General features: G+C 48.1%; 1 protein-coding gene across 1 annotated transcript in view; it reads left to right on the forward strand.

The window, feature by feature from the left end:
- The window catches only part of KDM2B (lysine demethylase 2B), a 61,259-nt gene that overhangs the window by 22,174 nt on the left and 23,712 nt on the right, over positions 1-15,373 (forward strand). The window contains 4 exon segments of the mRNA XM_087705508.1: positions 2,769-2,922; positions 5,162-5,277; positions 12,513-12,639; positions 14,214-14,656. Of these exon segments, the coding sequence (XP_087561634.1) occupies positions 2,769-2,922; positions 5,162-5,277; positions 12,513-12,639; positions 14,214-14,656 (840 nt within the window).

Raw genomic sequence — 15,373 nt, forward strand, 5'->3', positions numbered from 1 at the left:
TTCTTCCTTCTTTCCTTTCTTCCCTTCCCTTCCTCTCTCCCTTTTTTTCCTTCCCTCCCTTCCTTCTTTTCTTTCCTCCCTCTCTTTTCCTTTCTTTCCTTCCTTCCTTCCTTCTCCCTCCATTTCCTTTTCTTCCTTCTTTCCTTCTTTCCTTCCTTCCTTCCTTCCCTTCCTCTCCCTTTTCCTTTCCTTTCCCTTTTCTCCCTTCCCTCCTTCCTTCCTTCCCTCCCCCTCTCTCCATTTCCCTTCCTTTTCTCCCTCCCTTCCTCTCCCTTTTTCTTTCCTTTCCTTCCTTCCTTCCCTTCCTCTCCCTTTTCCTTTCCTTTCCCCTTTCTTCCTTCCTTCCTTCCCTCCCTCTCCCTTTCCCAACTCCCTCCCTCCCTCTCCCCACGCATTTACCGTTTTTTTCCCCCCATGACAGAAGCACTGCGTATTCTGTCAACTCAAAAAGAGGTTGCTAGGCAGCCTGCCTTCTCCTAACCCGAGACTTTCGGATCTCCGAGGGAAGCCTGGCGGAGGGCACCATTCTCCCACCCCCACCCCCCACCCCGCCTGTCGCTGGGAGGATGCGGGCGTCCACCTGGATGGGTGTCGAAGGGGAGGGAAAAGAGGCGGCTGATTGCGGGAGCAGGGAACCGGGCCTGCAGGGATGGCTGGGGAATCCATTTGGGGCACACGCGCTCTGCTAGGGACGGCGAAGGACACACGGGGGCAAGCGCCCGTACGCTCCAGTTGAGACAACCAGCGACCGGAACCAGGAAAAGTGGTTGGTGTGTTAAGCCAGGCACATTTCCTGCGACTCTTAAGGCGCCTGTGTTTCGGGCACGGAGGATGGATCGTCTGCGCTGGGGTAGGAACGAGAGCATCTCCGCCAAAAAAAAGAAAAAAAATCAGTGGGAAACTGATTTTAAAGTCTCCCCATTCGGAGTTTTCCGAAGGGATGAACGCACGCAGCCCTTTCGCCTCCCAGTCTATCCAGGAAGCTTTGCGAGCAAGGAGTTGTGCAAAAGAAAACCCTCGACCCACTTAACACACCGCCGAGATTCCAAGCAGAACTGGCTTGTAAACTTTGCCCGTGGAAGGATTGGGAAGGGAGGGGGTGGGAAAGCCTCTTTATTTTTGTGGTTCCCAAGCCTAGTGCCGAGAACAGGGAAGCAGGGACAGCCGAGAACAGGGGAACAGGGAGAGCCCACGTAGATGGCCAATTTAATTATTACGGGCGGCCTCTCAGTGGTGTGCTCCCTTCAAGGAGGAGGGGGAGGGTGCATTGCCTGGTTCATTTCCCTCCCCCCTCCCCACCTTCCCCCTGCAGCAGAAATCTAAAATGCCACCCGGATAACAAATGGGGGGAAGCCCTAATTGTCTGTGTGTGAGGGGGGGGGCATTTGCTGCTGCTGACGATGTGCCCGTTGGACGCGAGGTTTTAAAGCGAGTCTCTCTCTCTCTCTCTCTCTTTTGCAGGTACTGCTTGATGAGCGTCAAAGGATGCTTCACCGATTTCCACATTGATTTCGGAGGCACTTCGGTGTGGTATCACGTTTTCCGGGGAGGGAAGGTAAAGCCGAGTCTCCTTTCTAAAAATATTAAAATAAAAAAATTCCTTGTTCAAGAGCGGAGGCTCAATAAAAAAATTTTTCCTTTCCAAAATGTGGCTTGAGCAAGGGGGGGAAATCGCCGCGCTAGGAAAGGCAGATGTGCTGTGTGCTGAATTTAAAGTAGAATATTGGACATGCTCATTGGCTTCTTTTTTTAAAAAAAACCAAACGTTTATGCATGGAAATGTGACATATTATGCCTGCCGGGTTTTCTCTCTCTCTCTTTCTCTCTCTCTCTTTCTCTCTCTCTCCTCTCTTTCTCTCTCCTCTCTCTTTTTCTTTCTCTCTCTCCTCTCTTCTCTCTTTCTCTCTCCTCTCTTTCTCTCTCTCTCTTTCTCTCTCTCCTCTCCTCTCTTTCTCTCTCTCTCTTTCTCTCTTCTCTCTTTCTCTTTCTCTCTCTCTCCTCTCTCTCTTTCTCCTCTCTTCTCTCTTTCTCTCTCTCTCCTCTCTTCTCTCTTTCTCTCTCTCTCTCTCTCCCTCTCTCCTCTCTTTCTCTCTCTCTCTCCCTCTCTCCTCTCTTTCTCTCTCTCTCTCCTCTCTCTCTCTCCTCTCCTCTCTTTCTCTCTCTCTCTCTTTCTTTCTCTCTTCTCTCTTTCTCTCTCTCTCCTCTCTTTCTCTCTTTCTCTCTCTCTCTCTTTCTCTCTCCTCTCCTCTCTTTCTCTCTCTTTCTCCTCTCTTCTCTCTTTCTCTCTCTCTCCTCTCTTCTCTCTTTCTCTCTCTCTCCTCTCTTTCTCTCTCTCTCTTTCTCTCTCTCTCCTCTCTCTTTCTCTCTCTTTCTCCCTCTCTCCTCTCTTTCTCTCTCTCTCTCCTCTCTCCTCTCTCCTCTCCTCTCTTTCTCTCTCTCTCTCTCTCTCTTTCTTTCTCTCTTCTCTCTTCTCTCTCTCCTCTCTTTCGCTCTCTCCTCTCTTTCTCTCTCTCCTCTCTCTCTCTCCCCTCTCCTCTTTTTCTCTCTCTCTCCTCTCTTTCTCTCTCTCTCTTTCTCTCTCTCCTCTCTTTCTCTCTCTCTCCTCTCTCTCTCCTCCTCTCCTCTTTCTCTTTCTTTCTCTCTTCTCTCTTTTCTCTCTCTCTCTCTCCTCTCTTTCTCTTTCTCCTCTCTTCTCTCTTTCTCTCTCTCTCTCTTCTTCTCTTTCTCTCTCTCTTTCTCTCTCTCTTTCTCTCTCTCTCTGGGTCTAGATCTTCTGGCTGATTCCTCCAACGTTGCAAAACCTAGAACTCTACGAAGAATGGGTGATCTCTGGGAAGCAAAGTGACATTTTCCTGGGGGACCGCGTGGAGCTGTGCCAGAGGATCGAACTGAAACAAGGGCACACTTTCTTCATCCCGTCAGGTAAATCCCTTTCAGGATCTGCCTTTTCCAAGATATCAACCCTTACTGGTGGGCCGCCATCGTTAGATCCAGAAGAGAGAGATGGACCTGATCCATGTACCTTAACACACTCTTCACAGGGAGAAAATGATTGCATAAAAGCTGTGTTGTTGTTAGTTGTGAAGTTGTGTCCAGCCCATTGTGACCCCCTGGACAATGTTCCTCCAGGCCTTCCTGCCCTCTCCCATCCTCTGGAGTCCATTGAAGCTCAGGCCAACTGCCTCCTGCCACCTCCTTCTCTGCCGCCCCCTTCTTCTTCTTCTGCCCTCCATCGTTCCCAGCATGAGGCTCTTCTCCAGGGAGTCCTTCCTCCTTCTCATCAGGTGGCCAAAGTCTTTGAGTTTCCTCTTCAGGATCTGGACTTCTAAAGAGCAGCCAGGGTGGATCTCCTCTAGGACTGACCGGTTGGATGGCCTTGCAGTCCATCTTTTCTATCCATCCATCCATCCATCCATTTATCTATGTTGTCCTCAAGGCCTCCCTGTCCTCTCCCATCCTCTGGAGTCCACTGAAGCTCACGCCTGCTGCTTCAGTGACTCCATCCAGCCACCTTCTCTGCCATCCCCTTCTTCTTCTGCCCTCCATCGTTCCCAGCATGAGGCTCTTCTCCAGGGAGTCCTTCTTCCTTCTCCTTAGGTGGCCAAAGTCTTTGAGTTTCCTCTTCAGGATCTGGCCTTCTAAAGAGCAGTCAGGGTGGATCTCCTCTAGGACTGACCGGTTGGATGGCCTTGCAGTCCAAGGGACTCAATGCAGGAGTCTTCTTCTCCAGCACCAGAGCTCAAAGGCCTCCATTCTTTGGCACCCAACCTTCCTTAGGGTCCCACCTTCACAGCCGTCCATTGCAACTGGAAAAAACCATAAGCCTTGACTAGACACACTTTTGTTGGCAGGATGATATCTCTGCTTTCTTAATATAAAAGCTGTACTAAAAACTCCATTGGTTCTGGACTTCTGCTTGCAATGTCCTTTTTCTGCTGACTATGGAGATGATCTAGGCCAGGAGGTGTCCAACCTTGGCAACTTGTAAGATTTGTGGACTTCAACTCCCAGAAATCCACTGCCACCCCTAGGGAATTCTGGGAGTTGAAGTCCGCAAAGTTGCTAAAGTCGGACACGCCTGGCCTAAAAGGCAACCAAAAATTGAACCAACCCAGATAGAAGAGATTATGACGTTCAGCCAAAATTAAGAGAACGCAGAAAACTGGAATTGCCCTTAAAATAATTCAGTTAACATTAGCATTATTTTCCCCCAGAGAGTATACTTCTATTTATTGTTAACCTTGCATTTCATACCTTCAAACAGAGATCTTATTCCTTCATTGTTCAACAAAGCATCGCTGTCTATATATACCAGTTTTCATTTGTTCCCCTATTAGAATTGCTTTATCAGCAGCGACATATCATTGTAATAAGTCCTTAACCTTATAGATTATATCCCCAGACCTTATGTTAATACTTCATTGTGTCATTATTAGATTATTTCACAGCATAATTATATCATCATTTACTTTTTTCAATTAAGGCATAAGTATATCATTTTTCATTTCCAAGGTTTTTTTTCCCCCCTAGCCACCGATAAAACAAATCCCATATCTTATAAAATTGTTCATCCTCTTGCTCTCTAATTTCAAATGTCAATTTACTCATTTCGGCACGGTCCATTATTTTTCGGATAACTTCTTCCTCTTTTGGTATTGTTTCGTTTTTCCGGTTTTTTGCAAATACAATTCCGGCTGCTGTTAACACATTTACAATCAGATATTTTTATTGGGAATCATACCAGAAACCTATAACAAAGACTCGAAAAGCTCTTAAAATAATTCAATGGACTCAATTCTCTTTTTATCCATCCAAGAATCTCTAAAGCTGGTCTGCCGTTCGAAGGATTAAAAATAGAGGGGGGGGGGAAACTGTTTACCACGTTAGATAAGAAGTCCACAAGTTTTAAAGTTGCCAAGGTCGTACATCCCTCATCCTAGCCTTTTCTAGCTTTTTGGATGGTTTCATGTTTTATAGCCTATTCTCAATGCTCCAATCCCGGGTTTGTGCTGCCTCAGTGGCTGAAGCTGGACGGAGAGGCATTTGGGGCAGATCCTGACGGAAAACACGGTTTTGTAGGCCCAATGAGAGCAGGATTTCACCCCTAACGTGACCGTCTTCCACGATGCGAATCCTTTCCTCTCTTCTCTTATCTTTCTAGGGTGGATACATGCGGTTTACACCCCGGTGGATTCCTTGGTGTTTGGTGGAAATATCTTGCATAGCTTTAATGTTCCCATGCAGCTTCGCATTTATGAAATTGAGGACAGAACAAGGGTAAGGACTCTAAAAAAAAATCTTTTTGACTGAAGGTATTGGATTGTAGTTTGTTCTGCAGAAGGTAGCTCAGGGGGTTCCACCACAAAACCGCGGTAGACTAAAGCGCGCTCGACGAAAGCGCGTACGTGACGTCATCACAGTGCGACGAAAACAGCACGCTGTGAGCGGTAAACTTAAAATTAATGCGTAAATCTAAACCTAACCCCCCCCAAACCTAATCCTAAACCTAACCCTAAACCTAACGCTAACCCTTAACCTAACCCTAAACCTAACCCTAACCCTTAACCTAACCCTAAACCTAACCCTTAACCTAACCCTAACCCTAACCCTAAACCTAACCCTTACCTTTATGTGAATCGGCTTGCTTTAAAAGCGCTTTTTAAAGCGCCCTTTTTTCTCCGCGGTCGTATTTGTCGCGCTGCTGATGACGTCAGGTACACGCTTTAATCGGGCGTGCTTTAGTGGACCGCGGTTTTGACGGGTCACAGCTCAGGGCACGTTCGAAGAATAGTTGCTCGGTCTGCAAACTTCTGGCTTCAGGAGTTCAGATATTTGCAGCGTGATGCTGCCGTTTCAAAACCCAGAAGAGGTTCAAGAGAGAGAGAGAGAGCTGGTGGAGAACTGGGTCTTCTTCCCTGGCTAACCAGTCACCAGTTTGGATAATGGTTGGGTTCACCCACGGAGTTTAGCAATGGCTTGTTGCGTGATCAGAACCGACCGCATTCTAATTGTAATTGTAATTTAATAAATTTATATGCCGCCCAATCCCGTAGGACGCCAGGCGGCTTACAAAATACAAGACTAAAAAGATAAAAAGTTTTTAAAAAGGGAAAAAGAAATACAAATTTAAAAACAACACACCATACACTCAATCTAGGTGAGGCTGGACCTCATTCGTGAGGTCAACAGCCCCAGGCCTGCCGGAATAGCCAGGTTTTAGTGGCTTTCCGGAAGGCCGAGAGAGTGGGGAGGGTCCGGATCTCTGCGGGTAGATCGTTCCAAAGGGTCGGAGCAGCTGCAGAGAAGGCCCTTCCCCGAGGGGTCGCCAGCCAGCATTGTCCGGTCGACGGCACCCGGAGGAGGCCCAACCTGTGAGATCTTATCGGCCGTTGGGAGGTATGTGGCAGGAGGCGGTCTCGCAGATATCCGAGTCCTAGGCCATGTAGGGCTTTAAAGGTGATAACCATCCTTCTGAGCCATACGGCCTAGTAGACTCAACCAGAACGGCTTAACGTCTCCTGCTAAGCCATCAAATTATGGTTTACAAACCATGATGGCCGAGAACGTTGAAAAGATCCTAGCACATGGGAACCTAAGTAAATAAGTGCAAACTTTCACAGCTTGTTGGTGGCGCAGTGGTTAGATTGCAGTACTGCAGGCCACTTCAGCTGACTGCTATCTGCAGTTCGGCGGTTCAAATCTCACCGGCTCAAGGTTGACTCAGCCTTCCATCCTTCCAAGGTGGGTAAAATGAGGACCCGGATTGTTGTTGGGGGCAATATGCTGACTCTGTAAACCGCTTAGAGAGGGCTGAAAGCCCTATGAAGCGGTATATAAGTCTAACTAACCGCTACTGTGGGGGGGAAATTGGAATTCCGACAAATATCCCAGGTTTTCAGGGAAATATTGGTCTTTAGAGGGCTTTTGACTACTTAACAAGCACTTTCCTTGGTCTCCCCAGGAAAGTGGGTCCTTTGGGCATCCCTCTGTAGAGTTAAGGAACGCTCTTGAACAAGATTTAGCGGTTTGCTTTGAGTCGATGTAGAATGGGGATTTGATTTGGGGATGCGTCCCCCACATCTGGAATTCTGGAAGGCCTCTACCAGCAGGTCAGCTGCTGGTATTTCCCAGTGCAGCCGTAAATGTCACGAGTCTCTTGCATGCCCGCGACAAGAACCTGGTTAAGTCAACCAGGTTTACTCAAGTCAGGTTTTTTTTTTGAATTCTCACAGCACACTGAGCTCTTCGATGATGGTTTGATCTGAGTTTCTATAAGGGATGTTTGCTACCGTGGGCTGTGAGTCATTGAGTTGGGTTGGGTTCACCCACGGGACGCGGTGGCTCAGTGGCTGGGGCACTGCTGAGCTTGTCAATCAGAAAGGCCGGCAGTTCGGCGGTTCGAATCCCCAGCGCCGCGTAACGGAGTGAGCCCCCGTGACTCGTCCCAGCTTCTGCCAACCGAGCAGTTCGAAAGCACGTTAAAAAAATGCAAGTAGAAAAATAGGAACCACTTTTGGTGGGAAGTTAACAGCGTTCCGTGCGCCTTCGGCGTTGAGTCACGCCGGACACACGACCACGGAGGCGTCTTGGGACAGCGCTGGTTCTTCGGCTTTGAAACGGAGATGAGCACCGCCCCGTAGAGTCGGGAACGACTAGAACACATGTTTGAGGGAAGCAACCTTGAGTTATAGGATGATGGCCCTTTCATCTGTAGGTGATTTAGCAATGATGATTTGCCCTTCAGGAGCATCCTTAGTACAGCAGCCCAAAAAGTCAAGGCAGTGTTCCCCAACAGGTGGGTGCTAGGGGTCAGGAACTGCGGCCCCTCCCCTTAATTCCCATTGGTTCCCTGCTGAGTTTAGAATGTTGGGTTTTGTCATGGAAACCGTCTGATTGGCTCTTTAAAAGCTGGTAAATCACCCAGCCCCACTCTGATCAGCTGTTTCTAGGGAATTCTGGGGATTCCCCTCTCCCCAATGCATCATCTCTATCCCTGTTCCGGCTGTGGGGCACATCTGTATCTTGCTGTTCCAGATGTGTTGGGCCTTGCTCTCCAACCCATTGTCAAGGTTGGTGCCAATACCGTGTCGGTCCCTGGCTTCAGCACTGTTTGATTTGATTTGATTTGTCTTGTATGCCGCCCACTCCCGAAGGACTCCGGGCGGCTCACAATAGACAAGGGAAAGGGGGAAAACTAGACAAAGACAACACTTTAAAAACAAAACCACAACATTCACAATTTCCGTGGGGCTGGATATTTCACAAGCCCCCCGGCCTGCTGGAGCAGCCAGGACTTGGTGGCTTTGCGGAAGGCCGGGAGGGTAGTAAGGGTCCGGATCTCGACGGGGAGGTCATTCCAGAGGGCTGGAGCTGCGACGGAGAAGGCTCTCCCCCGGGGGAGTCGCCAGCCGACATTGGCTGGCAGATGGAATCCGGAGGAGACCTAACCTGTGAGATCTAATTGGTCTGAGGGAGGTAATCGGCAGGAGGCGGTCTCTCAGGTACCCAGGTCAATGTTTGGGACCAAACATCTTTTTAGAAGATCATAACAAACACCTTGGTCTTCTAATGGCATCCTAACTTGACAGGATCGGACTTCTAATTCCCGACATGGTGTAGGCTTCTCAGAGGGCAGTTAAGAAGATAACGTTAAGACGGTTTGGAATGCCTGCAGCCCGTGTTGATTTTCAAAAGGCAAGTCTTGAGGGCCACTGGAAACATCTTGAGATGATGAGAGTCTTCTTCTTCTCCAAAGCGTGGGAGAAAAACGAGGTCCTGTCTGAAAAAATGGCTGAGGCTCATCTTCACTGATAGCCTTCGGTCATGACTGTGGCCAAGTTTAATCCGAGCAGAAGGCTGGTGTGGAAATGTATGTCAGATGGAGTGAGGTCTGCTCATGAGTCTGGATGTGATGTCTCTCGTTTGGGTGTCTCTTCTCGAACATTGTCCACGAAAGGGCCTATAAGAGGACTACCCAAAGGGGGCAACCTTAAGGCCCTTTGTAACCTTGTCTTTCCAGGTGAGTAGTTGTTACTATACTGACCTGGGCTTCCCAAGTGGTTAGGGTGCAGTACTGCAGGCTACTTCAGCTGACTGCAGTTCTGCAGTTCGGCTGTTCAAATCTCACCGGCTCAAGGTTGACTCAGCCTTCTATCCTTCCGAGGTGGGTAAAATCAGGACCCGGATTGTTGTTGGGGGCAATATGCTGACTCTGTAAACCGCTTAGAGAGGGCTGCAAAGCCCTACGAAGCGGTATATAAGTCTAACTGCTATTGCTATTGAAGCCAATTCCTGGCCCCGACAAAACCCTCTTTTATTAATCGGCTGTGAATTCTGCTTATTCACATCCCGCAAAGTCTTTCCAGTCACAGGCCTTATCTTTGCTCGGAGAGCTGACAGGCTGATAATCTGCAAAACTTGGCAAGAAGGAATCTTGGAGGGTCAGGAGCCAATTAAGCAAACTTAACTTGTCTCCAGGATGACCTTGGCTCTCGAGAAAGAATTTTGTTATGGCTACATCGCGTCTCACTCCTGCAATCCCCCCTCCCATTTTCCCACCATAGAAAAGGCATAGTAGAATAATAGAAAGTGTGGCAGGCCAAAGATACCTTGTTTTTTGGGGGGTCTGTGTGTGCAAATGACTGGTCTCACACCTGCGAGTTTGAAGTTGTGCAAAAGGAAACAGACTTTTGTCCTTGGGCGAAGTTAATTAGGAACTCAAATTGATGCTTACGAGTTCGACACCCCCCCCAACTCCGCAACAGGGGGAGCACTGCATGCTTTTCACTGTCTTCAGCATTTATTTATCTTTTATGATTTTTTTTTTAAAAAAAGCATTGGTTTTTTTTTCTCCCCCATTTGCCCCCAACCCTTCCTTTAAAAAATAAAAAAAAAGGAGGCAGAACTAAATTTGGTGAATTGCAAAAAAAAAAAAAGAAAAATCTGTCAGGAAAGCATTGAGCAAACGATGTCTTTAATATATTCCCCAGGCGTGTGGCTGAAAACCTTTTGAAGGCCGAGGGGTGGAAAGAGGCATCTTCCTATTTGTAAGTTAAATTCTTTGCAAATTTTGTTTTCCCCCCAGCAGTGCTCCCTTTGTTCGTGAAATTAAACGGGGGGGAGGGGGAGAGAAAATGCCGTGACCCGTCAAAAGCGCGGTCCACAAAAGCGCGCTCGACGAAAGCGCGTACGTGACGTCATCACAGCGCGACGAAAAAAATTAGAAATTGAAATAAAAATAAAATTAAAGCAAGCCGATTCACATAAAGGTAAGGGTTAGGTTTAGGGTTAGGGTTAGGTTTAGAGCGTTAGGGTTACGTTTAGCGTTAGGTTAAGGGTTAGCGTTAGGTTTAGCGTTAGGTTAAGGGTTAGGTTTAGGGTTAGGTTTAGGGTTAGGTTAAGGGTTAGGTTTAGGGTTAGGTTAAGGGTTAGGTTTGGGGGGGTTAGGGTAAGGTTTTCGCTTTAATTTTACATTTATCGATCACAGCGCGATGTTTTCGTCGCGCTGTGATGACGTCACGTGCGCGCTTTTGTCTACCGCGGTTTTGTGGTGGAACCGAAAATGCATGATTTGAGTTCCTCTTACGAACGTCCCTCTTTTTTTGACATTGGCGAGGTTCCGTCCTTCCCAAATTTTGGAAGTTCCCTTCTGGATAGGCAAGGAAGGACAAGGGATGCTTTGCAAATAACTCTTGCTCCAGGTTAGGGAGGGGTCTCCGGGACCCCTAGCTTTGAAAGGGCAATGACACATATATTTAGGAATGGACGGTTGGAGGAGGTAGAATGTTCCAGGTTTCTCCTCTGACAATGTGCAGAGCCAAGGACTTGTCCATCCAAGGCTGGGAGCCCCTCAGATCTCCAGAGAAACAAATTATGGACCACCGGGTGATCTAGACTTCCTGCTCCAGAATTTGAACCCTCACCAACCCCATCAATTATGCCAACCCAGAGGTACGAGTGGGTCCAAAGATGGGAAAGAAACAGATGCCCAAAATTAAACCAGAGTCCAAGGCGAAGTATTGCTCAAAGTTCCAATTTATGAAGATTGGCACATCTGGGGAAACCCAAATCTGAAAGCTTCCCGGTTTTCCCCTCCTAGTTGAAAGTTCAAGATCTTGCCCCCCACCCAACACACACACACACAACTCCATCCCACGGTCCAATCTCCTACTGCCATGCTGGCAGTTCCTCCAGTTCCAGTTTCGGTCAGGTGTAGAGGTGCAGAGACAAAGGAATGACCTTGGCTTTCTAGAAAGAATGTTGTTATGGCTACATAGCGTCTAACTCCGTACAATCCCATTTTCCCACCATAGAAAAGGCCTAGTAGAATAATAGAAAGTGTGGCAGGCCAGAGACCCCAAAGAAAAGATGGCTGCAGGCCGCACAAGATGTTTGCCAGAGCTCAGGAGTTCTGTTGAATTCCTACCAGTCATGTCCTTTAGCCACGAAGAAGCAGTTGTTGAATTTATTCCTTGATTGCCCAGATCTAAAGCAAAGATAATCAGCAGCGCAAGCCGAGCTCTCTGTTGAGGCGCATGATTGTGTGTCTCTCTTCAACAAAACACATGCCTTGACTTTTTTTGACTCTGAGTATGGATGCCCTTGAGGGCAAGGTTTAGACCTCACCTGGCCTCTTGGTCACTCAGCTCCGATTAAGAGTTCTTTTCAAGGTCCGAAGGATGAGAACATCAGGTGGAACAAATCACACAACTGAAACAGGGTGTCCTTGGTTGCGTTGGTTCGTCTTTTGTGTTGCGTGAGCTGGTCACTGTGGTTTGGGAACTCCCGTTAATGGCTTGGCCCAGCCTATAGATGCAACTGTAGTGTGCTGATTTCTTCCACAATGATGATTCAAGAGAACCACCAGGCTTTAACAGTGATTGTGAAGTCAACTCACACAAGATAAGGCGTCTCCATTAAATTGAAGGTCTGTCTGATAAATTACCTCTCACCGGAAGGTGTAAGTACCTGGGTACTTGAGAGACCGCCTGCTGCCAATTACCTCCCAAAGACCCATTAGATCACACCGAGTCGGCCTCCTCCGGGTTCCGTCTACCAGCCAATGCCACCTGGCTACTACCCGGGGGAGGCCCTTCTCTGTCGCAGCTCCGGCCCTTTGGAACGAACTCCCCGCAGGGATTCGGACCCTCACCTCTCTCCAGGCCTTCCGGAAAGCCGTCAAAACCTGGCTGTGCCGGCAGGCCTGGGGTTGATGAGTTCCCCTCCCCTTCTCGACCTGTGTGGTTGTGTGATTCTTGGCTATTTTAACTACTTGTATTGTGTTCTATGTTTTCCCTTTTCCCCCCTTTGAGTTGTTCGCCGCCCTGAGTCCCTCCCGGAGAAGGGCGGCATACAAATAAAATAAATCTAAATCTAATCTAAATTGTTAGTCGGTTGGTCAACAAAGAACATGCTCTTTTTTTTGAAGATAGCTTCTCCATTTTTCTGCCTCCATCTGAGCAAATGGGGGCCCCCCATTCAGACATGTTCCTATGTCTTTTTTCCCTATGTAGGTACAAGCCAAGTTCCGCTACCCGTTTTACTATGAGATGTGTTGGTATGTTTTGGAGAGATACGTCTTCTGTCTAACCCAGCGCTCTCATTTCACCAGGGAGTATCTGCAAGAATCAATGTTAATTGGTAAGTAATTTTGCCTGGACCCTAATGTATTATTTGGAGTAGCAGGGACGAGAGAGGGAAAGGTGGCCTTGATTGCAGAAACTTTTTCAAGTACGGACTTTCTATCTCTCTATATCAGTGTTTCTCAACCTTGGCAACTTGAAGATGTCTGGACTTCAACTCCCAGAATTCCCCAGCCAGCGAATGCTGGCTGGGGAATTCTGGGAGTTGAAGTCCGGACATCTTCAAGTTGACAAGGTTGAGAAACACTGTCCTAACCACTGCTGGGGAATTCTGGGAGTTGAAGTCCAGTCATCTTCAAGTTGCCAAGGTTGAAAAACACTGCTCTATATAAAAGCGAAATACCACTCACACATCATCACAATATCTCCAGAACCGTAAAAACCTACGAACTTGAAATTTGGCACGTATGTTCCTCCTGGCTTCAAGGTACTCGCTAAGAAAGGATTTTTTTGAAATGACCCTCAGATCATTAGTATTCCTTATATTATTATTATTATTAACATGCTCTGATGCTAAGGACTTAGATGTTCTACTCCCCCTCCCCAGCTGAAAAGAATTCTGTTCCAACTGCCACTTGGGTGTGGGCGTGGCCAGTGCGTGTCTCATCCAGCCTGCAGGCTGGGAGTTTAGACATTCTACTCCCCCTCCCCACCTGAAAAACGCTCTGATGCTAAGGAGTTAGACTGAGGGGAGAGAAGGGGATAAGATGGGAGAGGCACCTGTGGGGCAAGCCTGAGGGAGGGAAGGAGATAGGAGAGGATCAATGGGGCCAGCCTGAGGGAGAGAAGGGGGACAAGCCCGATCACATAGTTTTGTAGCGGAGCATGGGTACCCAGCTAGTTTGTTTATAAGGATTGATGCCCTGCTTGAGATTGTATATTGAAAAGAGCAGAGATTTGGGGTCGATAAATCAGATTTCTAAAAGATGGAAATACCGTATTTTTCGGAGTATAAGACGCACCCTTTTCCCTAAAAAAAAGAGGCTGAAAATCTGGATGCGTCTTATACACTGAATACAGCATTTTTTGCCTCCAGAAACTCCGCCCCTTTTGCAAAAAATGGCCATGCATAGCCTTTAGGAGACTTCCAGGGTGCTCCTGGGGGGCTGGGGAGGGCAGAAACAATAAAAAAATGAGCCATTTTTGCTCAATTCTGCCCCCCCACAGCCCCCAGGAGCACTCTATAAGCTTCCTAAAGGCTATCCATGCCCCTTTTTTGGCAAAAAAACGGGCTGTTTTTTGTGAAAAACGGGCCGGTTTTGCTCGTTTTTGGCCCCCTACACCTCCCCAGGAGCAATCTACAAGCCTCCTAAGGGCTATTCATGCCCCCCCCCTTTTTTTAAGAAAGAAACGGGCCCGTTTTCGCGAACGGGCCGTTTTTGGAAGTTTTGCAAAGTACAAAAACTTTTCTTTTTAAATTTGCCTCTTCAAAACCTTGGTGCGTCTTATACTCCGAAAAATACGGTAATTGAGGTTGGAGTTGAACTAGAACTTTGGTGGTTGTTGCTAGAGGTCTTGGGGGTGGGCCGCTCCATCTTCTGGACGGTCTTAATTTGTCTTCTCTGCTCCCAGATACCTCGAGGAAACGTAGTTTGGATAGCTTCTCATCCGATTCCTGGGGAGACATGGACGAGGACTCGTGCGACGTTCGTGCTCCGGAAGACAAGGATAACATCCCCGAGAAAGCCCCCAAGATCTCGTCCGACCTCCCGTCCTCTCCCAACAGCACGCACTCGGAGGGGAAAGAGACGCTGGGGAAGAAGCCCAAATCCCGGTTCTTCAAAAGGACTCTGTCCAACGATTCGGAGGAGAGTATAAAGTCGGCCATGGTGGACTATTCCAAAACCCCCACCGGTTCTCCGGCTACCGAGGTCCCCGCCAAATGGACTCACTTGACCGAATTTGAGCTGAAAGGTTTGAAGGCCCTGGTGGAAAAACTGGAATCTCTTCCGGAGAACAAGAAATGCGTCCCTGAAGGGATTGAAGACCCCCAATCTCTCCTGGAAGACATGAAGGTGTGTAACAGGCAAGCATCTCTTTCCGTAGAACCAAGACGTGGTTTGTTGGTTGATGGCCTAGCCCAGTGTTTCTCAACCTTGGCAACTTGAAGATGCCCGGACTTCAACTCCCAGAATTCCCCAGCAGTGGTTAGGACAGTGTTTCTCAACCTTGTCAACTTGAAGATGTCCGGACTTCAACTCCCAGAATTCCCCAGCCAGCATTCGCTGGCTGGGGAATTCTGGGAGTTGAAGTCCGGACATCTTCAAGTTGCCAAGGTTAAGAAACACTGGCCTAGCCTATAACCCAACTGATGGTCATTTGTAAGTTGTGGCTTATGGTTTAGTGCATGTTCTTGCTCTCTTGGCTTGGGGTTGAGGTCCCATGGAATCTAGAAGGTATGAAGTTCAGGGACCCACGTGTGTGTAATGGATTTGTGGACCTCCTCCCCCCCATTAAAAACAACAACATTAAACCATGGTTTAGCTAGTGCCGTGAGGACAGCCATACCGGTTTATCCATGGCCATTTCAAGCGGGTTGCAGGATTGTGTTGTGTTGAGCGGTTTCTGAGCAAGCTCTGTTTGTGGTTGCTATCAGCTGGTGGTTTTTGGAGATTGTAGGAGACACGGTGACTCAGTGGCTAAAGAGGCTGAGCTTGTCCATCAGAAAGGTCGGCAGTCGGGCGGTTCGAATCCCTAGCGCCGCATAACGGAGGGAGCTCCCGTGACTTGTC

This window comes from Thamnophis sirtalis, unplaced genomic scaffold, assembly GCF_051295495.1.
Source record: "Thamnophis sirtalis isolate CommonGarterSnake01/CBP01778 unplaced genomic scaffold, rThaSir2_p1.2 scaffold_2, whole genome shotgun sequence".
In the NCBI taxonomy this organism is placed as follows: domain Eukaryota; kingdom Metazoa; phylum Chordata; class Lepidosauria; order Squamata; family Natricidae; genus Thamnophis; species Thamnophis sirtalis.